Consider the following 14257-nt stretch of genomic DNA (forward strand, 5'->3'; position numbering starts at 1 on the left):
GATCGATGGGGATTTACGTAGTAAATAGGGCCAGGATCCCTGAGTGTTCCCCGCACTCCCCTCTTTGTGAATATACACCACCAACGAACGGATCCACAATACACCCCACACCGCAGCTAACGCCCCCACACGAGTTTCTTGGAAAATCATTCTATAAACTATTTTTAACGGATCAAGCGGTTGAGTTGGAGTAAATGAGATGCGCCGCATGCCTACAAGAGCAGCACCCGCGGCATTTCTTTTTTGGTATTCACCTGAGGTGAAGCGTGCAGGTCGAAAAGAATGAGGGAAAATGACTAGGAGGACCGAGACTCAACTCCAAGGCAGAGTCCCAGAAGACGATGGCTGTAACCGGATTTTGTGAGCAGATAACAAAGCATGTTCATCGCGTTATGTTCATCACATTATGCTTCACCACGTTTAAGCCAAGTTGGAAGGGTAAATAACAGTGTCGGCATAGTCGAAAGTGTCCTTGATGGCACGAGGAGACACGAAGCGGCTGAGAATCATACCGCTACCGGCCTTGTCGTTGGTGCCACTGGCACGAGCACCACCGAAGGGTTGCTCACCGACAACGGCACCGGTACACTTGTCGTTAATGTAGAAGTTGCCGGCAGCGTTGCGGAGACGGGCAGAAAGCTGGCTGACGACGAGACGGTCTTGAGCGAAGATGGAGCCAGTCAAACCATAAGGAGTAACAGTGTCAATGACCTCGCAAACCTCGTCAAGCTTGTCATCATCATAAACGTAAACAGAGACAACAGGGCCGAAGTACTCGGTGACGAAGATGTCATGCTTGGGGTTGGCAGAGACAAGAATAGTGGGTTCAACGAAGAAACCAACACTGTCGTCAGCCTTGCCGCCAACGAGGATTTCGACCTCGCTGTCAGCCTCGGCACGGCTCAACACACCCTTAAGCTTGTCAAAGCTGGCACGGTGGATGACGGGACCGACAAAGTTGGCCATGTCCGAAGTGGGATGGCCGACCTTAAGGGCCTTGGTCTCGCGAACCAACTCATCGCGGAAACCATTCTCCCAAGCAGAACGAGAAACGTAAAGACGGGAAAGGGCAGAACACTTTTGGCCTTGGTACTCGAAGGCAGCACGGATGGTGGAGACAACAGCGTTGCGAATGTGAGCGGACGAGTGGACAAGGTGGAAGTTCTTACCACCGGTCTCACCAACAATCTTGGGGTAGGTGCGGTACTTGCCATCGGCAACATTGTTACCAATTTGGCGCCAAAGTTGACGGAAGACAGCGGTACTGCCGGTGAAGTGAAGGGCAGCAAAGTCAAAGTGATCGAAGACCTCGCGGGAAACGTCAACGGGGTTACCGGGGATGAATTGAAGAACACCATCGGGGAGACCGGCCTCGCGGAAGATCTGGTAGACAACATAGCTGGACAGCACAGCGGAGTCGGAGGGCTTCATGACAACAACATTGCCCATCAACATGGGGGCAGCAACAAGGTTGCCGGCGATGGCAGTGAAATTGAAGGGAGTGATGGCATAGACGAAACCCTCGAGAGGACGGTACTCCATGCGGTTCCAGATACCGGGGGAGTTCTCGGGAGGCTGTTGGCTGTAAAGCTCATTGGCATACTTTGTGTTGAAGCGCAAGAAATCGCAAATCTCCATAGCAGCATCAATCTCGGCCTGCCAGGCGTTCTTACCCTGACCCAACATGGTAGCGGCCATCAATTTGTAACGGTACTTCTTGCTGATGAGATGAGCAGCCTTCAAGAAGACGGCAGCACGCTCAGACCAGTGAAGGGACTCCCACTTGCTCTTAGCGGCAAGGGCACCCTCAATGGCGGCCTTGACGTGCTCGGGCTGGGCACGGCTGTAGCGGGCAACGACCTTCTTGTGCTCGAAGGGGCAGATTTGCTCGCCAATCTCGCTGGAGGTGACGGCCTTGCCATTGATCATAAGGGGAATTTCAACGGGGAGCTCGGCCTCAAGCTCCTTGAAAGCCTTCAAAAGACCCTCGCGTTGGGCAGAGCCGGGGGCGTAGGATTGGGGAACCTCGTTCTTGATTTGGGGAACAGAGAAGCTAGCGAATTGAGACATAGCTGCGGTTTGTAAATGTGCGTTAATAATGATAGAAGATGTAGATTGCGTGAAAAATTGAGTTTCTAAAAAAGCCTAGATACTCAACAAAAAGTCGTGAAGGGAAGACGTGTCGTTACAACCAAAATCGTATGGATGAAGATGAACAAAGAAAGGGACGGTGAGTTGTTCGCCGTAAAACTTGTCGATGAAGGTAGACAACGGACCAAGGGGTGGCAAGAGCTGGGCTTTTATTGTCCACGAAAGGAGTTACTAGGGAGCAACGATGATGCCAATTTGCGATGCTGTTGCCATTTTGGTACCAAAATAGCCACCTGGTATTAGATAAGGAATTCCGCTCAGAAGTGTTTTGAGGCTAAAAAGAGAAACGACCTGTAATTGGACACGACGGCGCATGTTTCATAGCCGAGCTCGCTCCGCTAAGAATGCGACCGGGATGCCGACAATTAATGGTAAGAAGCAATTGTCTTAGAAACTCGAGTTTTCCAATTGAAAAACGGAATTCATCAAACAGCCTCATGGAAACCAAATGCAATAGTGCTTATGATTTTTTTCTCGCCGGTCCATTCGTGTAGCCTGTAGTTCATAATGTGTGGTGAAAACACTATTTCAGAAACCGGTTCCCAATAATTAGAACGCAACAGCTTCTGTTTTTAGCTACAAAATGACCACAACATTTCGATGAATGTCGACTTCAGAGGGGAATCCAGCCACCATGGATTCTCAAATGTATTTTTAGAAGTTTCCAGGAATAACGAGGATGGATGATAACGTTTTTACACATCCTCCGGCCTACCCAGCAGAAGGGTCTTACCCAAAAAGGAACTGTAGCACGCGATGGAGGCACGTCTTATTCGCTAAAAATACATCCTTGATAAGGCTTCGGCAGATTTAGTCAGGACGTTAAAGGAATATGGCCATTGTGAAGACTCAGTAGGGCAGGCTGGATGTCTCTCGACAGCCGAACATTCCCATTATTTCTGACTTTCGAGAATGTGTGTTTGGGAGTTGAAAGAATGGTTTGAACGAGAGTTCTGTGTTTTATGTACGCGTTAACGAAACGCGTGTCGTCAACTTTATGTCATGGAGTAACTTGATTTCCTCGTCATTGATTTTCCGGTGTGATTATGAGCGCGTTTTTCGTCGCTTAGTATAACTTTAATAAAGTTAAATTTGGTAAGCGATAAAAGGGTGTCCAAGAAGGAAGCAGTGGGAATCCGGTTAGGCGAAATTGCCCGAGACGACGGTGTGCAATTGAGCAGCTTTGAGTTTGTAGCGTGTGTTCGAGGCACGAGCAAGAACGTCAAATGACCCATCACGTGTGTAAGACTCGCCGACCGTGATGATGAACGGAAAGCCAATGAGTTCAGCGTCCCTTATTTTGCGACCATAAGACTTGTGACCTCGATCGTCAAGAAGAATGTTGTTTGCGCCAAATGTTTGAGCAAGGGAGTCGTAAAGCGCTTCTGCGTCGGGTATTTTTGAGTCAGATGCAGGCAGAATAATGATTTTCCATGGGGCGATAGCTGTCGGCCAAACAAGTCCCTTTTCGTCGTGCGTCATATGAGCAACAGCAGCTAGCAAACGTGAGATCCCAATTCCATAGCTATTCATATACAGTGCATCTCCATTAGACAGACAAAGTTGGAATGGTCGTGTGTATGTCTGACCCAGATTGAACGTATGGCCAACCTCGATGCATTTTTGTTGCAATAGCTCGCCTCCACAGTGGACGCATTTATCTATTGATCCGTGGTACGCATCAGTATTCGCCGCATGTAAGCACTGTGGACACCGAAGAACAACATCTTCTCCCACCTCGTTCAGGTAGTGGAATTCATGTGAATAAGCCCCGCCCATAGTACCTTGTTGTGCTTCAGCGACCGTGTATGGAAGACCAATGGCCCGGAAGATTCGGTGAAAGGACTGGAAGACGCGTTCATAAGTCTTCTCTGCGGCTTCTTTTGTAGCGTCATAGGTGTATAAATCCATCATCAAAAACTCTTTCGCCCTTAACAAACCACCCCTTGGTCTCGCTTCGTCCCGATATTTGGAACCGATTTGGTAGACACTTATAGGCAATTGTTTGCTAGAGTGAAACACATTGGCTACCATCCGAGTCATTTCCTCTTCGTGTGTTGGACACAAACAATAATCACGCTGTGCTCGATCACGTATATGAAGCATTTCTGATCCCATTTTTTCCCAACGCTTGCTTTGCTGCCAAACGGCTTTTGCTGACAGAGAGGCGAGCGAGACACGTATTGCACCTAATCCTGCCAGCTCCTGATGGACAATGTTAGAGATATTATCCATTACTCGTAAACCCAGCGGTAATAGTTGAAATACGCCAGAGGAGCTTTGTTGTACGTAACCTTGATCAATCAAAAGACTGGAAACGTTTTTTGGAACGACATAGTTTTTTCCCGATTCCTTTAATAGTAATTGTGACGCTCTGTTTCTAACAAACTTGATCATTTTAAGATGCTGTAAAGGGTTCGAAGAATGTGGATTTGCTCAAAGCAATTGAAGTAATTCTTCAACGAAAAAGCGTGTACTAGAGCAAGTTGAAAAACAAAACAGAACAAAAACAAAAATAACAACCTTTACGCGAACTCAATGAAGAGCAGCATGAATTGTTTATGGCGCTGGGCAGGTGTGCTCGCGCGTTCGGGAACAAGTCTATGGGAGCAATAAATGATATCATGGCGAAACCTTATTTTCGCGTCGATGCGATAATGAAATACGCGTCGCGCCCACCTCAGCTTCATTCAAAACACAGTGCAAGTCTAGTGTTCGTGATTATTTATTCAACATTGAATTGAATGGAAACTTATTTCATAAGTTTAGAAGATACCAAATCCCAAAAGTCGGTTTTAGTAACGGAGTTCGCCGGAAATGAAGTGACTATGAATGTTCTTTTCCATCAGGCAACATACTGTCTTCATGGTATGGGATTGCAATGAAAGAGAGCAACCTTCCTCGAATTCTAACACATTTAGATGACCTTCAGTTTCGAACGCTCGTTCGGAATAGAAACGGAGACTCTTTGTCTGAAAAAACAATTCATGACCTACTGAAGGGTAAACAACTTGGGGAATATCATCTTCAGGCTATTCCTGTAAATGGAAGCTGCAATGTAAGTACGGAACCAAACTTTAACGTCAAATTGCTGCTTTTTCTGTTCAAGTTTGAGTTTATTCGATATTAAACTGGATAATACTAATTAAATATTTAGCTATACATCATACAATCCAAACCATTTCCCCTAAGACTGGCGTCCTTCCAATTACAAAGTGTCTCAGAAACGAAATCTATTTTCGAATGGTTTTGGAATTGTGCTTCTAGCATTAATGTATGTTGGAAATAATTTCCATCTACGTTTTTCATCTAACAAAGTTATCAGAAAACAATTGACAAGAGGATACAACGATATGCTGAAGAGTATGAGCAACTCCATCAACAACTGAGTGCACTTTACGAGACTACAAAACACAGAGAGGAGCAAATTGTATCAACCTTCAGTTCCATGATAAAAGAAGCATTGCACAAAAAAGAGCTACAAGAAACTTCCGTGTCAGCAGAAACAACTCCAGCACAACAGTCTCCAGCAGTAGAAGCAGAAGTGCAGGACATAGACGAAAGCGAAACCGCTCCAGAACACGGAGACTCTAGTCATAGTGATACAGACCCAGATGCTGAGGAAACAACATCCGAAGAATAAGCAATTAAGAATTCAACGAATTTCTTTAATCTGCTACAGGCCGCTTAAACAACTCTTACTCATTATCTTGGGTCGGGGATAATCGAGGCGACTGCTTTCCTTTAGATTCACAAAACAAAGCCGAATCAGAAACGAAAAACATAAGACCGTTAAATTTACATTCTACAACCAGTACTGCATCAAATGTGTCATCTCTTCCGTTAATGGTGAGTTACTGTTAATCGAATTTCACACTGGCTTTTCACCTCTCCGAAAAAAAGCAGCGATTCCTTCGCCTGCTTCGAATACTAAGGACACGCTGATTTACGACCTTAATTTTATGAAATTAAGCATGTTTCATTTATAGAAACAGCAGAAAGCTACTTAAACCGCATAAAACGTTACATTCTCATTGCAGTTACGGAAGCCATTGACTTTGAAGGAATTCATGTTGGAGACGCCGAAAGAACAGAAAACGGTTGAGTCCTCTTTACGTTTCGTGCTCTCTTCTCCCGTCACACCGACGATTCCGAGCGTCTTCATTAATGATCCTGTTCTACCCAAACCTTTGAGTCCAACACTCCCTGCAGTTTTTGACTCGACTGAACTCGATGCTCCTACTTCTCCGACTCCAAATCCTCAAAAACAAGTGCAACAGGAACTTGCTCACAAAGAGGAGCAGACAACCACTCCGCCTGCTGTTACCAATTCGAGAGTTAGGACTTCGGGGGGCACTTCACAAACGACAACATCGCAAAAACAAGAACCCACAGTAAAGTCAAAGCCGGCAGCCTCGGCTCCAGTTTCAAAAAAAGGTTATACTCCATCGGACACGAACAAAAGCTCGGAATCATCCGTTACACAGCGCCGTCCGACTCTTCCAGCCAAGACGCAAGCACATTTGCCGGCAGAAACGGCCTCACCCACAACCAAACAACCTTCTGCAAGGTCTCAAGAAGACTCATCTGCAAAGGTTCATAGTCCTGTTAATCATGCGAAGCCAGTAAAATCAGAAGGGAATGGAACAAGTGATAGTTCTACTAAGGTTCTCGCAACCAGTAATCCAAATCCTCGACAAAACAGACCGCGTGAGAATCCTCCAACCGTGTCGTCTTCACAGGAATCGAGTGCTGGAGACAAGCAAGATGCGAAACGAAAACTCAGCGTTACACTATCGGATTATCGAAAACTGCGGAAACATGAGACTCCAGGAACAGAAAGTTCAAGGCCAACCAACTCACACTCATCCGAAAATAGTACGCCGGTTTCCTCGCCTTCTTCAAATCGCGAGGCACAGTTGAGTTCTCTCTTCAAAAAGTTCACCGTAATCGGTAAGCGCCAAAAGAAAGAGGCCGACAAGAAAGGAACATATTCCCAAACATACGCAGTGGACGCACTATTGTGCTATATACTTGCTTTTGAAGCCCACTATTTTTTGAATGAGCTACGCAAAGCTCCTCCTTCAGCCAGCAACTGGCGTACATTACCGGCATACATTCATTACATTCAGCATCCCAAACAAAACATGCATCCTCATTTACGCAGTCTTTGCAACCAAATTATGGGTATTGTTTTTCAACGGATATTTACGATCGAGATGAGACGTATGGATATTCTTCAACACAACGTCTCAAAACGCCTAAGCGCCAAAAAAGGTCTACAGTCTCCAGAAGAGTTAGAGGAGCTGAAAAGTCTGACGCAGCTTGCCGTGAAAGTGAGAGAAGCCTGGTACCAGGCGTCTAACTGTTTTAAGCTTGCGAGCACATTACTGCCAATGCGAGAGTTGCTGAGCAATTATCCCAAAACTTGGGCATTGTATACAAACGAGAACAGCACACCCATGCCCATGTTCCTGGATCATATGGATGTTAAAAATGTCCTTTGTTTTGGTCGTTCCCTACTACAGGAGTGGGCGGAAAATGCACACTTTGATTCCTTCACTACAGAGTTGAAGTTCGACGACATTCACTGTATATGATGATAGTTAATACCCATTTAAACTTAATGTATAATATACACTATTTTACACATATTTTGCATACAACATAGGGCGTTGAGCCAAAAACATTCAAGTTGCGAGAACATTAAATGAATGCGCAAGTACGCACCCTTCTCAGACAAATCAGCTTTTCTACGCCAACATGCATTTGCAGGAAAAAGTAGTACTCAAGCAACCAATAAATGAAGCTTGCATGAGTACAAGACCAGAGACAAATGTATTCAAAACATCAAAAACAATGAAACAAGCAAATTATGAGGAAGCAACAGAGTAGCGCTCCATCTTTGCTAAGACTCGACGGGCACACGGAATGTTCTTCATCTGCGACATCAGTGGTTTAATACTAGCAAACATCTTTGCCCGTTGCTCCGGGGACGCACATTCAAGTGCAGTTTGCACTACATAATTTGCAAATTGATCCTTGAGAAGTCTCGATAAATGTTTCTTATCCAACAACTCGTCTATAAGAAGAGCTCTTAATTCATCTGAAGCCATGGAAAGACTCTTAAAAAAGGAACGTTAATACAACGAATAGGGTACACAAACAGTAATCTTTGACAAACCTTTTCCATCACGTTTGAGCTAAACTTTTGAACAGACAGCATGCGGACCTTATGCAAAAACTTGCGTATAACGGCATCTGTATACACCGGCTCTTTGAGATCCAATACGTATTGAACGACATAGTTTCCAAAGGCGTCCTGCACCAATTCCAAGGCAACAGGAATAATATGAAGTACAAGCATCTCGCGCTGCGCGGGAGATGCGTGGTCAAAGCATCGTTGTACGACACAGCAACCGTGTCGATGTGTTGACACTTCGACAATATTTCTACATATAGCACTATATATAAACTAGACGACTGGTTAGCATATCATAGGCGAAAACTCATGACAATGAAAAAAAAACATACCTGGGAATCCTCAGAGGAAAACTGATTCAAACACTTTTGAATCACATGGTTTCCGTTTAAATCCTTAATTAACAAAACAACATTGTTTTGTAAAGACTTTACAACACAGTCAATTTGTTCTGGAAGGGACACCAGTTCCAAAACCTTTTGCAGAGCCCGAGTCCCATGCATGTTTAACGAAATAGGAACGAGCTTACTGGATATTACTTTTACAAAAGCGGTCCGCTGAAAATCATTAGCATGTTCGAAAAGCTTTTGACACAAGTAATTGCCAAACGCGTCGACCATTAAATTCGGAATAAACTCATAGGTCGTCCGGAATATTTTGTCAATGACAAGCGGATCGTTACTTTCCAAAACGCGTTGCAGTGACCGGCAACCAAGTTGGTCATGACAGAGAGCCAAAATTTGTACATACGACAACTGAAGGATGGAGAACGGAGTGATGGCAATGGGGGGCGGCTTCTGCAATTGGGCTGCCGGAGAAGACAAATGCATGGACGACAAGGGGGGAGGCGACGGAAGTGTTAATTTGCTGGGTGTAGTAGGCACTATAGGAGCGGGAGATGGTTGTGAAACCAATGTTGGAGCCGGGTTCAGTCGAAATTGATCGAATGCTGATGCACCAAGATTCTTCGCATCCACAGCCCGACCATGACGCACAAACGTAGAAAACTCATCATTCCTCGTGTCCACGTTTAGTAAACGATTACTAGACCCCAGTAATGGGTTCCTTTCATCTAACTTTAACGACGAGTTGAATGCTTCATGAAGTGGAATATTGGGCGTTGAAGGAATTTGATTTAAAACGTGCATCGAAGCCATTCCTCGTCCATACCGATCAACCGGTTCCACAGTTCCTGCAACATTTGGTGTAGAAACACCGAGAAATGACGAAAAACCCGACGCATCAGTTCTCAGCGAATTTCTAATCTCTGGCAGTGTAGGTCCTAACGGCCGAGGCAACCAGTCGGTTTTCTCAAATCCAGGCCTTTTCCCCCAGTCTTTAGAAAGCAAAGAGACTCCATGAGTACTGAAATGAGGTTGCTCATGCATGCTGAGCAAAACAGCCACGGTGGTATTTTGTTGTGGGGGAATTGGTGAACCAAGAAAAGTCAGTGCCTCTAAACAAGAATGTTTGGACACCAGAAGCGAAACTGTAACGCCATAAAACCTATTGACAGAACCAGTTAATACTCAAGCTGTTTCCGATAAAGACCTCTTATGGCCTCTTATAAATTTTTAGAAACAATGCTGAGTACTGAACGTTAGTCTTTTCTTTCTTTTAATGATGATTTTTAGTATAGTAGCGTCGGCATAAAAACAGTTTAAAAGCCCTTCTTAGCAATTCAATACCAACAGCAAACCTGTACGCAGTCTTAAAGCAAAGCTCTTCTTTATTTTTGTCTTCATAATTTTGTTTGTGTAATCTCTATGGACAAGTAGCTATGAAAACAAAAAACTACAGTCTCCTCGTATTTCAGTACAACAAAACCTGCCTTTTACAGTACAGTTGTCATTGCGAAGTTTGTCGTTTTATTACCAGCCTCTACGCGTTTCAAAGAATAGCGCTTTGACGGGAAATCTGTTGCTTCGAATTGGTCTGTCATAACAAAGAACATTAACAACAAAGAAATCAGTTATAAGACATAATGCACCATAGAGTCATTTGCAATTCATATACAACGCCGTTGTGTCGTTTACGACTATCATTAATCATGCATTTCCTAGCATCCCACCTGTTGACATTCCAGCAGAATGACATTTACTACCTGACACAAGTAGCTCTATACACAGAATCGCCGATTTGCAACCACGGAAACTGCAGAGACGCCCAGATTTTAAAACATAGATTCCTTCGGATTGCGTTACAGGGCATAGAAGAGCTGTACGCAACACTGCCCAATATTTGGCAATATGCCGTCTTAAGTAGCAGCAACGAAGCGGGAAAAGAAGTACTCATACGTGAGGAGCCCATTCCTCAAACGAACAAAACCATTCAGTATTGTACGTAACAGGTTCACCAGCCAGGGATGAATACTCACCGTCAACAGGCATTCTTCCTTGGGAACGACAACTGCGGGGGTACAAAGCGATGCTCTTGCACAAACAAAAGAAAAGGAAACTGGTCAAACGGCTTGAAAAGTGGAGAATCTGCATAAATAATCATTAGTGCTTGTATAGTAATCAGTTGCATAAACACTTCGTCAACTTTGCATGAATGGAATAGTTCCGTAGACAGAGCATTTGTCGTCCATTAGTTGATGGATACGCTCTCAAAATCATCAGTTTCACCAGCAGCAGCGGGCTTTTCAGAGGGTTCTTCAGAGGGTTGCTCAGTTTCTTCAGTAGCCGCTTCAGCTTCAGCAGCGACAGGGGCGTCTAATTCTTCAGACTGAGGTTCCTGCTCTGTTACTGCAGGGTCATCCGCAGTGGCATCGGCAGAAACATCAGCTTCAGCTGTAGGTTCTTCGGGCTCGGCATCATCAGGAACGGCGAGCTCCGCAGTGGGTTCCTCAATGACGATTTCCTCAGCAGCGTTGGTTTCTTCAACAGGTTCCTCAACGGGTTCCTCAGCGGCGGCCTCAACAGGTTCCTCAACGGGTTCCTCAGCGGCGGCCTCAACAGGCTCCTCAGCAGGCTCCTCAACGGGCTCCTCAACAGGCTCCTCAACAGGCTCCTCAACAGGCTCCTCAACAGGCTCCTCAACAGGTTCCTCAGCAGCGGCCTCAACGGCAGGCTCCTCGGCTTCCACTTCCACAGTAGTGCTAGCAGCTTCGGTGACCTCCCGATCTTCCGGGTGAACCTGAGATGCGGCCTCCTCAATTTGTGGTTCTCCCGCTTCAGAAAGAGTTGTTTCGTCTTCGACTGTTTCGGTGTTGTCGGAGACAGCTTCCTCGGTGATCTGTTCAGACGGCAGTTGAGCATCAGGGACAGTTTCCTCGACTATATTTTCAGCTGCAATTGGTGTTGTCTGCATTTTGTGCTGGGTCGGAGGAACTGTAGATGCACTTTCTTCCTCAACCGTGCGAATGATGTGCTCTTCAGCGTGTTCCTCAATACGCTCGGGCTCAGGCGCAGCCGATGCAGCTGTTGCAGACTCGGCTTCAGGAAATTGGGAGCCGGAAACAGGTTCGGCGGAAGAAGCTTGGTGAGGAAGAGGTACTTCGCTACTTACGTCTACAGTATTTTCAGGAGTACGGGTTTCCGTCGTCTCAGGAGCCTCAGCAGGTGCTGCAGGAACAACATGAGTTTCGGATTGCTCAGGGATATGGACTGTCTGCATGTTTTGCTCAGGCTGTCTAGCTTGTTGGGCAGCCGGAGCAGCTGTTGCTGTAGCAGAAGTACGATTCTCGATGTAGTAACCAGACACATTTACTAGACGGCCCTCCGACTCGCATCGCAGCAAATAGTCAACACCAAGAATGGGTATGTTGTTTTGTTTGGCGCGTTCGTATTCAGAACCGCCAATGGAGGAACAGATAAAGTGCGTAGTGTCGATGCGAACGCTGGTCTGAATAGGCTTGGCGTGAATCCGCTCAACACACTGCTTTAAGGCATCCAGCTCCTCAGGAAGAATGTTGCCGACACATACTTGTATACCTGTGAGATCGATCATCTTTTGTGTGCGAACTCTTATCGGAGCACTCGCAAAACTGCCGGCTGTCGTGCTCAACATGAGGAAAAATACATACTCTGTGTCAAGAGAAAGACCACTGAGCTTGATGCATGTCGTATTCATGGGATCGTGAATCTTGCATGTCCGGACCTTATTTTTGTACAGGGCAAGTCCCTTCAAATCGGCCGAGCCAAGACGTAGAGCATCCCACTCGAGAACGATGTTTGTTTGTGTAACGTTGCGGACTCGCAGAACGGGCGGTTTCGGCGTATTCTCTCCGTAAAGATGCAAAATCTCTTCTTGAACTTCATTAAATGCATTCTCCCGAGCACCCTCTTCTCCCTTATTGTGATGAATAGAAATATCAATAATAGATCCTGCTTTTGAGCTTTTTGGAAGAAGAATGGAAGGAAATTCAATGATGTGAAAAGAAGGCGTCAACAAAATAGCCATTCCGGCGTCAATTTTCGCTACAGACACCATGAATCGATTCTCTTCCATCATTCCGTACTGTAGAGCAAAAAAATGGGTTTATGTCTTGTTTCCACAAGCAAAAACGTGAAAATGACTGGAATGAGTGTGTGTTGTTGGTCGAAGTCATCCAGCGTCAGGATGGTCAATAAGGTTTCGATAAGGAGTCGTAACGAACAGTAAGGTAGAGGAAATGAGAAACGGGTGTGCGAAATGCAAAACGCGACGCGGGGATTGCGATCGCAAAGAGAGAGAGAGAGATAGAGAACAAGGTAAACAGCGGGCAGAAAAAGAAGTAAGATGGACAAAAGGCGGGAGCAAATGAAATTTACATTGAACCCGAGCGTAAACGGGTACAAGAACATTACGATACGAACACTGCGCCTACTCCACTGACTCTCATACTTACAAAGACCGTCGTCGTCCACCACCTCCTTGCCGTCTGTTCACCAAAACAAATGGATCTATCCATTGTTTACTAAATGTAGCTCCATCATTCGGTAGCTTTATACACGGAAGCTCTTCGGCGAGACTCTTCATCGAGACTCCTTGTGGACAGTTAAAAGGCACATTCACGTAACTAGCAGACATATGAAAAGGAAAAAAAGAGAAATAAAAAATATAAACCAAAGCAGGAATGAGTCGTGCAAAAACTGGTACGTAGAGGTCATGATCGCGCACTTACGCATAGGGTGGAGCATCAATTGATTACGGATCTGAATATGCGGACGGGTTATTTGGAAAGGACGACGTGCCATTTGAACGCAAGTCATACATGGAATATTGGAATGAAAAGCACCGACACTGTGCTTACAATTGAAAAAAAAGGTCAAAAGCGACACGTAGCCGTATGAAAGTTTGTTTATGTATCGCTTTCTGTAGAGTACCAGCCGAGAAACAGAGGGTACAATTTTGCGATGAAAAAGGCGAGTGACGCGATGGAAAGCCGTACACGTAAGACCGTTATTACAGCACGCTTTTGAATATTTGGTTTCTTAGGCTTATTTGCCACGAACCTTGGTTACAATGGGGACAATAATAACAATAAGCAAAATGATAATACCAATGATGATACACAGACGCATCCGCATGTCCTTCCACCACATTTGCTTCCGGACACGATTTGCACCACGGCGGAAGCCCTGAGCACTCACAGCAAGGTTGTCTGTCTTGTCTTGAAGGGAATCCAGGCGTTCTCCGCGTTCAGATACCTTGGAAATGTTTTCACGCATAATACCGACGGTATCATCGATCTGCTGCTGGATCGCAGCGGTTTTCGAGTTCACAGCAGGCGCCTTTTGTCCATTATTGGAGTAGGAACTCGATGGTGCTGCGGGAATATAGGGATCATAGGGTTCGGACATCTTTTTCGTGTTTGGTAAAGACTAGGAGATGCAGCCTCCTTGACGGCTTTGGGACCCTCAGAAGGAAGAACAAAATATACACAATTAATACATTAGAAAACATAATACATATCTAAAA

The 14257-nt window shown here is 45.3% G+C and overlaps 8 protein-coding genes across 8 annotated transcripts; 3 read left to right on the forward strand and 5 right to left on the reverse strand.

Moving 5' to 3' along the window:
• Positions 1 to 134: 134 nt before the first annotated feature.
• Positions 135 to 2292, reverse strand: SJAG_02235 (delta-1-pyrroline-5-carboxylate dehydrogenase). The gene has a single exon (XM_002173410.2). It carries the CDS (start codon positions 2068 to 2070, stop codon positions 421 to 423), a length of 1650 nt encoding a protein of 549 aa, XP_002173446.1. The 5' UTR covers positions 2071 to 2292; the 3' UTR covers positions 135 to 420.
• Positions 2226 to 4745, reverse strand: SJAG_02236 (proline-tRNA ligase). Its single transcript, XM_002173411.2, has one exon. It carries the CDS (start codon positions 4546 to 4548, stop codon positions 3292 to 3294), a length of 1257 nt encoding a protein of 418 aa, XP_002173447.1. The 5' UTR covers positions 4549 to 4745; the 3' UTR covers positions 2226 to 3291.
• A 115-nt stretch (positions 4746 to 4860) lies between these two features.
• SJAG_02237 (hypothetical protein) lies at positions 4861 to 5794 on the forward strand (the record flags this gene model as incomplete). Its single annotated transcript, XM_002173412.2, has 4 exons — positions 4861 to 5019; positions 5073 to 5209; positions 5309 to 5425; positions 5477 to 5794. The coding sequence occupies exons 1-4, from the start codon at positions 4896 to 4898 to the stop codon at positions 5792 to 5794; spliced, it is 696 nt and encodes a 231-aa protein (XP_002173448.2). The 5' UTR covers positions 4861 to 4895.
• Positions 5795 to 6181: 387 nt separating this feature from the next.
• Positions 6182 to 9815, reverse strand: SJAG_02239 (RNA-binding protein). Its single transcript, XM_002173414.2, has 3 exons — positions 8686 to 9815; positions 8336 to 8626; positions 6182 to 8276 (listed from the first exon to the last, which is right to left on the reverse strand). Exons 1-3 carry the CDS (start codon positions 9739 to 9741, stop codon positions 8025 to 8027), a joined length of 1599 nt encoding a protein of 532 aa, XP_002173450.1. The 5' UTR covers positions 9742 to 9815; the 3' UTR covers positions 6182 to 8024.
• Positions 6222 to 8940, forward strand: SJAG_02238 (hypothetical protein; the record flags this gene model as incomplete). Its single annotated transcript, XM_002173413.2, has 1 exon — positions 6222 to 8940. One exon carries the CDS (start codon positions 6222 to 6224, stop codon positions 7749 to 7751), a length of 1530 nt encoding a protein of 509 aa, XP_002173449.1. The 3' UTR covers positions 7752 to 8940.
• A 297-nt stretch (positions 9816 to 10112) lies between the features above and the next one.
• Positions 10113 to 12944, reverse strand: SJAG_02240 (chs five like protein Cfr1). Its single transcript, XM_002173416.2, has one exon. The coding sequence runs from the start codon at positions 12806 to 12808 to the stop codon at positions 10943 to 10945; it is 1866 nt and encodes a 621-aa protein (XP_002173452.2). The 5' UTR covers positions 12809 to 12944; the 3' UTR covers positions 10113 to 10942.
• Positions 10339 to 12699, forward strand: SJAG_05260 (bouquet formation protein Bqt1). Its single transcript, XM_002173415.2, has 4 exons — positions 10339 to 10692; positions 10740 to 11241; positions 11278 to 11361; positions 11386 to 12699. Exons 1-2 carry the CDS (start codon positions 10404 to 10406, stop codon positions 10856 to 10858), a joined length of 408 nt encoding a protein of 135 aa, XP_002173451.1. The 5' UTR covers positions 10339 to 10403; the 3' UTR covers positions 10859 to 11241; positions 11278 to 11361; positions 11386 to 12699.
• A 303-nt stretch (positions 12945 to 13247) lies between the features above and the next one.
• SJAG_02241 (synaptobrevin) lies at positions 13248 to 14210 on the reverse strand. The gene has a single exon (XM_002173417.2). It carries the CDS (start codon positions 14137 to 14139, stop codon positions 13777 to 13779), a length of 363 nt encoding a protein of 120 aa, XP_002173453.1. The 5' UTR covers positions 14140 to 14210; the 3' UTR covers positions 13248 to 13776.
• Positions 14211 to 14257: the final 47 nt, after the last annotated feature.

Source organism: Schizosaccharomyces japonicus (genome assembly GCF_000149845.2).
Source record: "Schizosaccharomyces japonicus yFS275 unplaced genomic scaffold supercont5.1, whole genome shotgun sequence".
Lineage (NCBI taxonomy): Eukaryota > Fungi > Ascomycota > Schizosaccharomycetes > Schizosaccharomycetales > Schizosaccharomycetaceae > Schizosaccharomyces > Schizosaccharomyces japonicus.

What these genes read in the sequence shown, in the direction of transcription:
- SJAG_02235 (XM_002173410.2), bottom strand. Translation starts at nt 2,070, where the DNA reads ATGTCTCAATTCGCTAGCTTCTCTGTTCCCCAAATCAAGAACGAGGTT.
- SJAG_02236 (XM_002173411.2), bottom strand. Translation starts at nt 4,548, where the DNA reads ATGATCAAGTTTGTTAGAAACAGAGCGTCACAATTACTATTAAAGGAA.
- SJAG_02239 (XM_002173414.2), bottom strand. Translation starts at nt 9,741, where the DNA reads ATGCATGAGCAACCTCATTTCAGTACTCATGGAGTCTCTTTGCTTTCT. An exon ending in TTTCCTCTGAGGATTCCCAG is followed by an intron (nt 8,627 to 8,685) that starts GTATGTTTTTTT and finishes CCAGTCGTCTAG; the next exon opens with TTTATATATAGTGCTATATG. An exon ending in GCTCAAACGTGATGGAAAAG is followed by an intron (nt 8,277 to 8,335) that starts GTTTGTCAAAGA and finishes TCCTTTTTTAAG; the next exon opens with AGTCTTTCCATGGCTTCAGA.
- SJAG_05260 (XM_002173415.2), top strand. Translation starts at nt 10,404, where the DNA reads ATGCATTTCCTAGCATCCCACCTGTTGACATTCCAGCAGAATGACATT. An exon ending in GAACAAAACCATTCAGTATT is followed by an intron (nt 10,693 to 10,739) that starts GTACGTAACAGG and finishes CACCGTCAACAG; the next exon opens with GCATTCTTCCTTGGGAACGA.
- SJAG_02240 (XM_002173416.2), bottom strand. Translation starts at nt 12,808, where the DNA reads ATGATGGAAGAGAATCGATTCATGGTGTCTGTAGCGAAAATTGACGCC.
- SJAG_02241 (XM_002173417.2), bottom strand. Translation starts at nt 14,139, where the DNA reads ATGTCCGAACCCTATGATCCCTATATTCCCGCAGCACCATCGAGTTCC.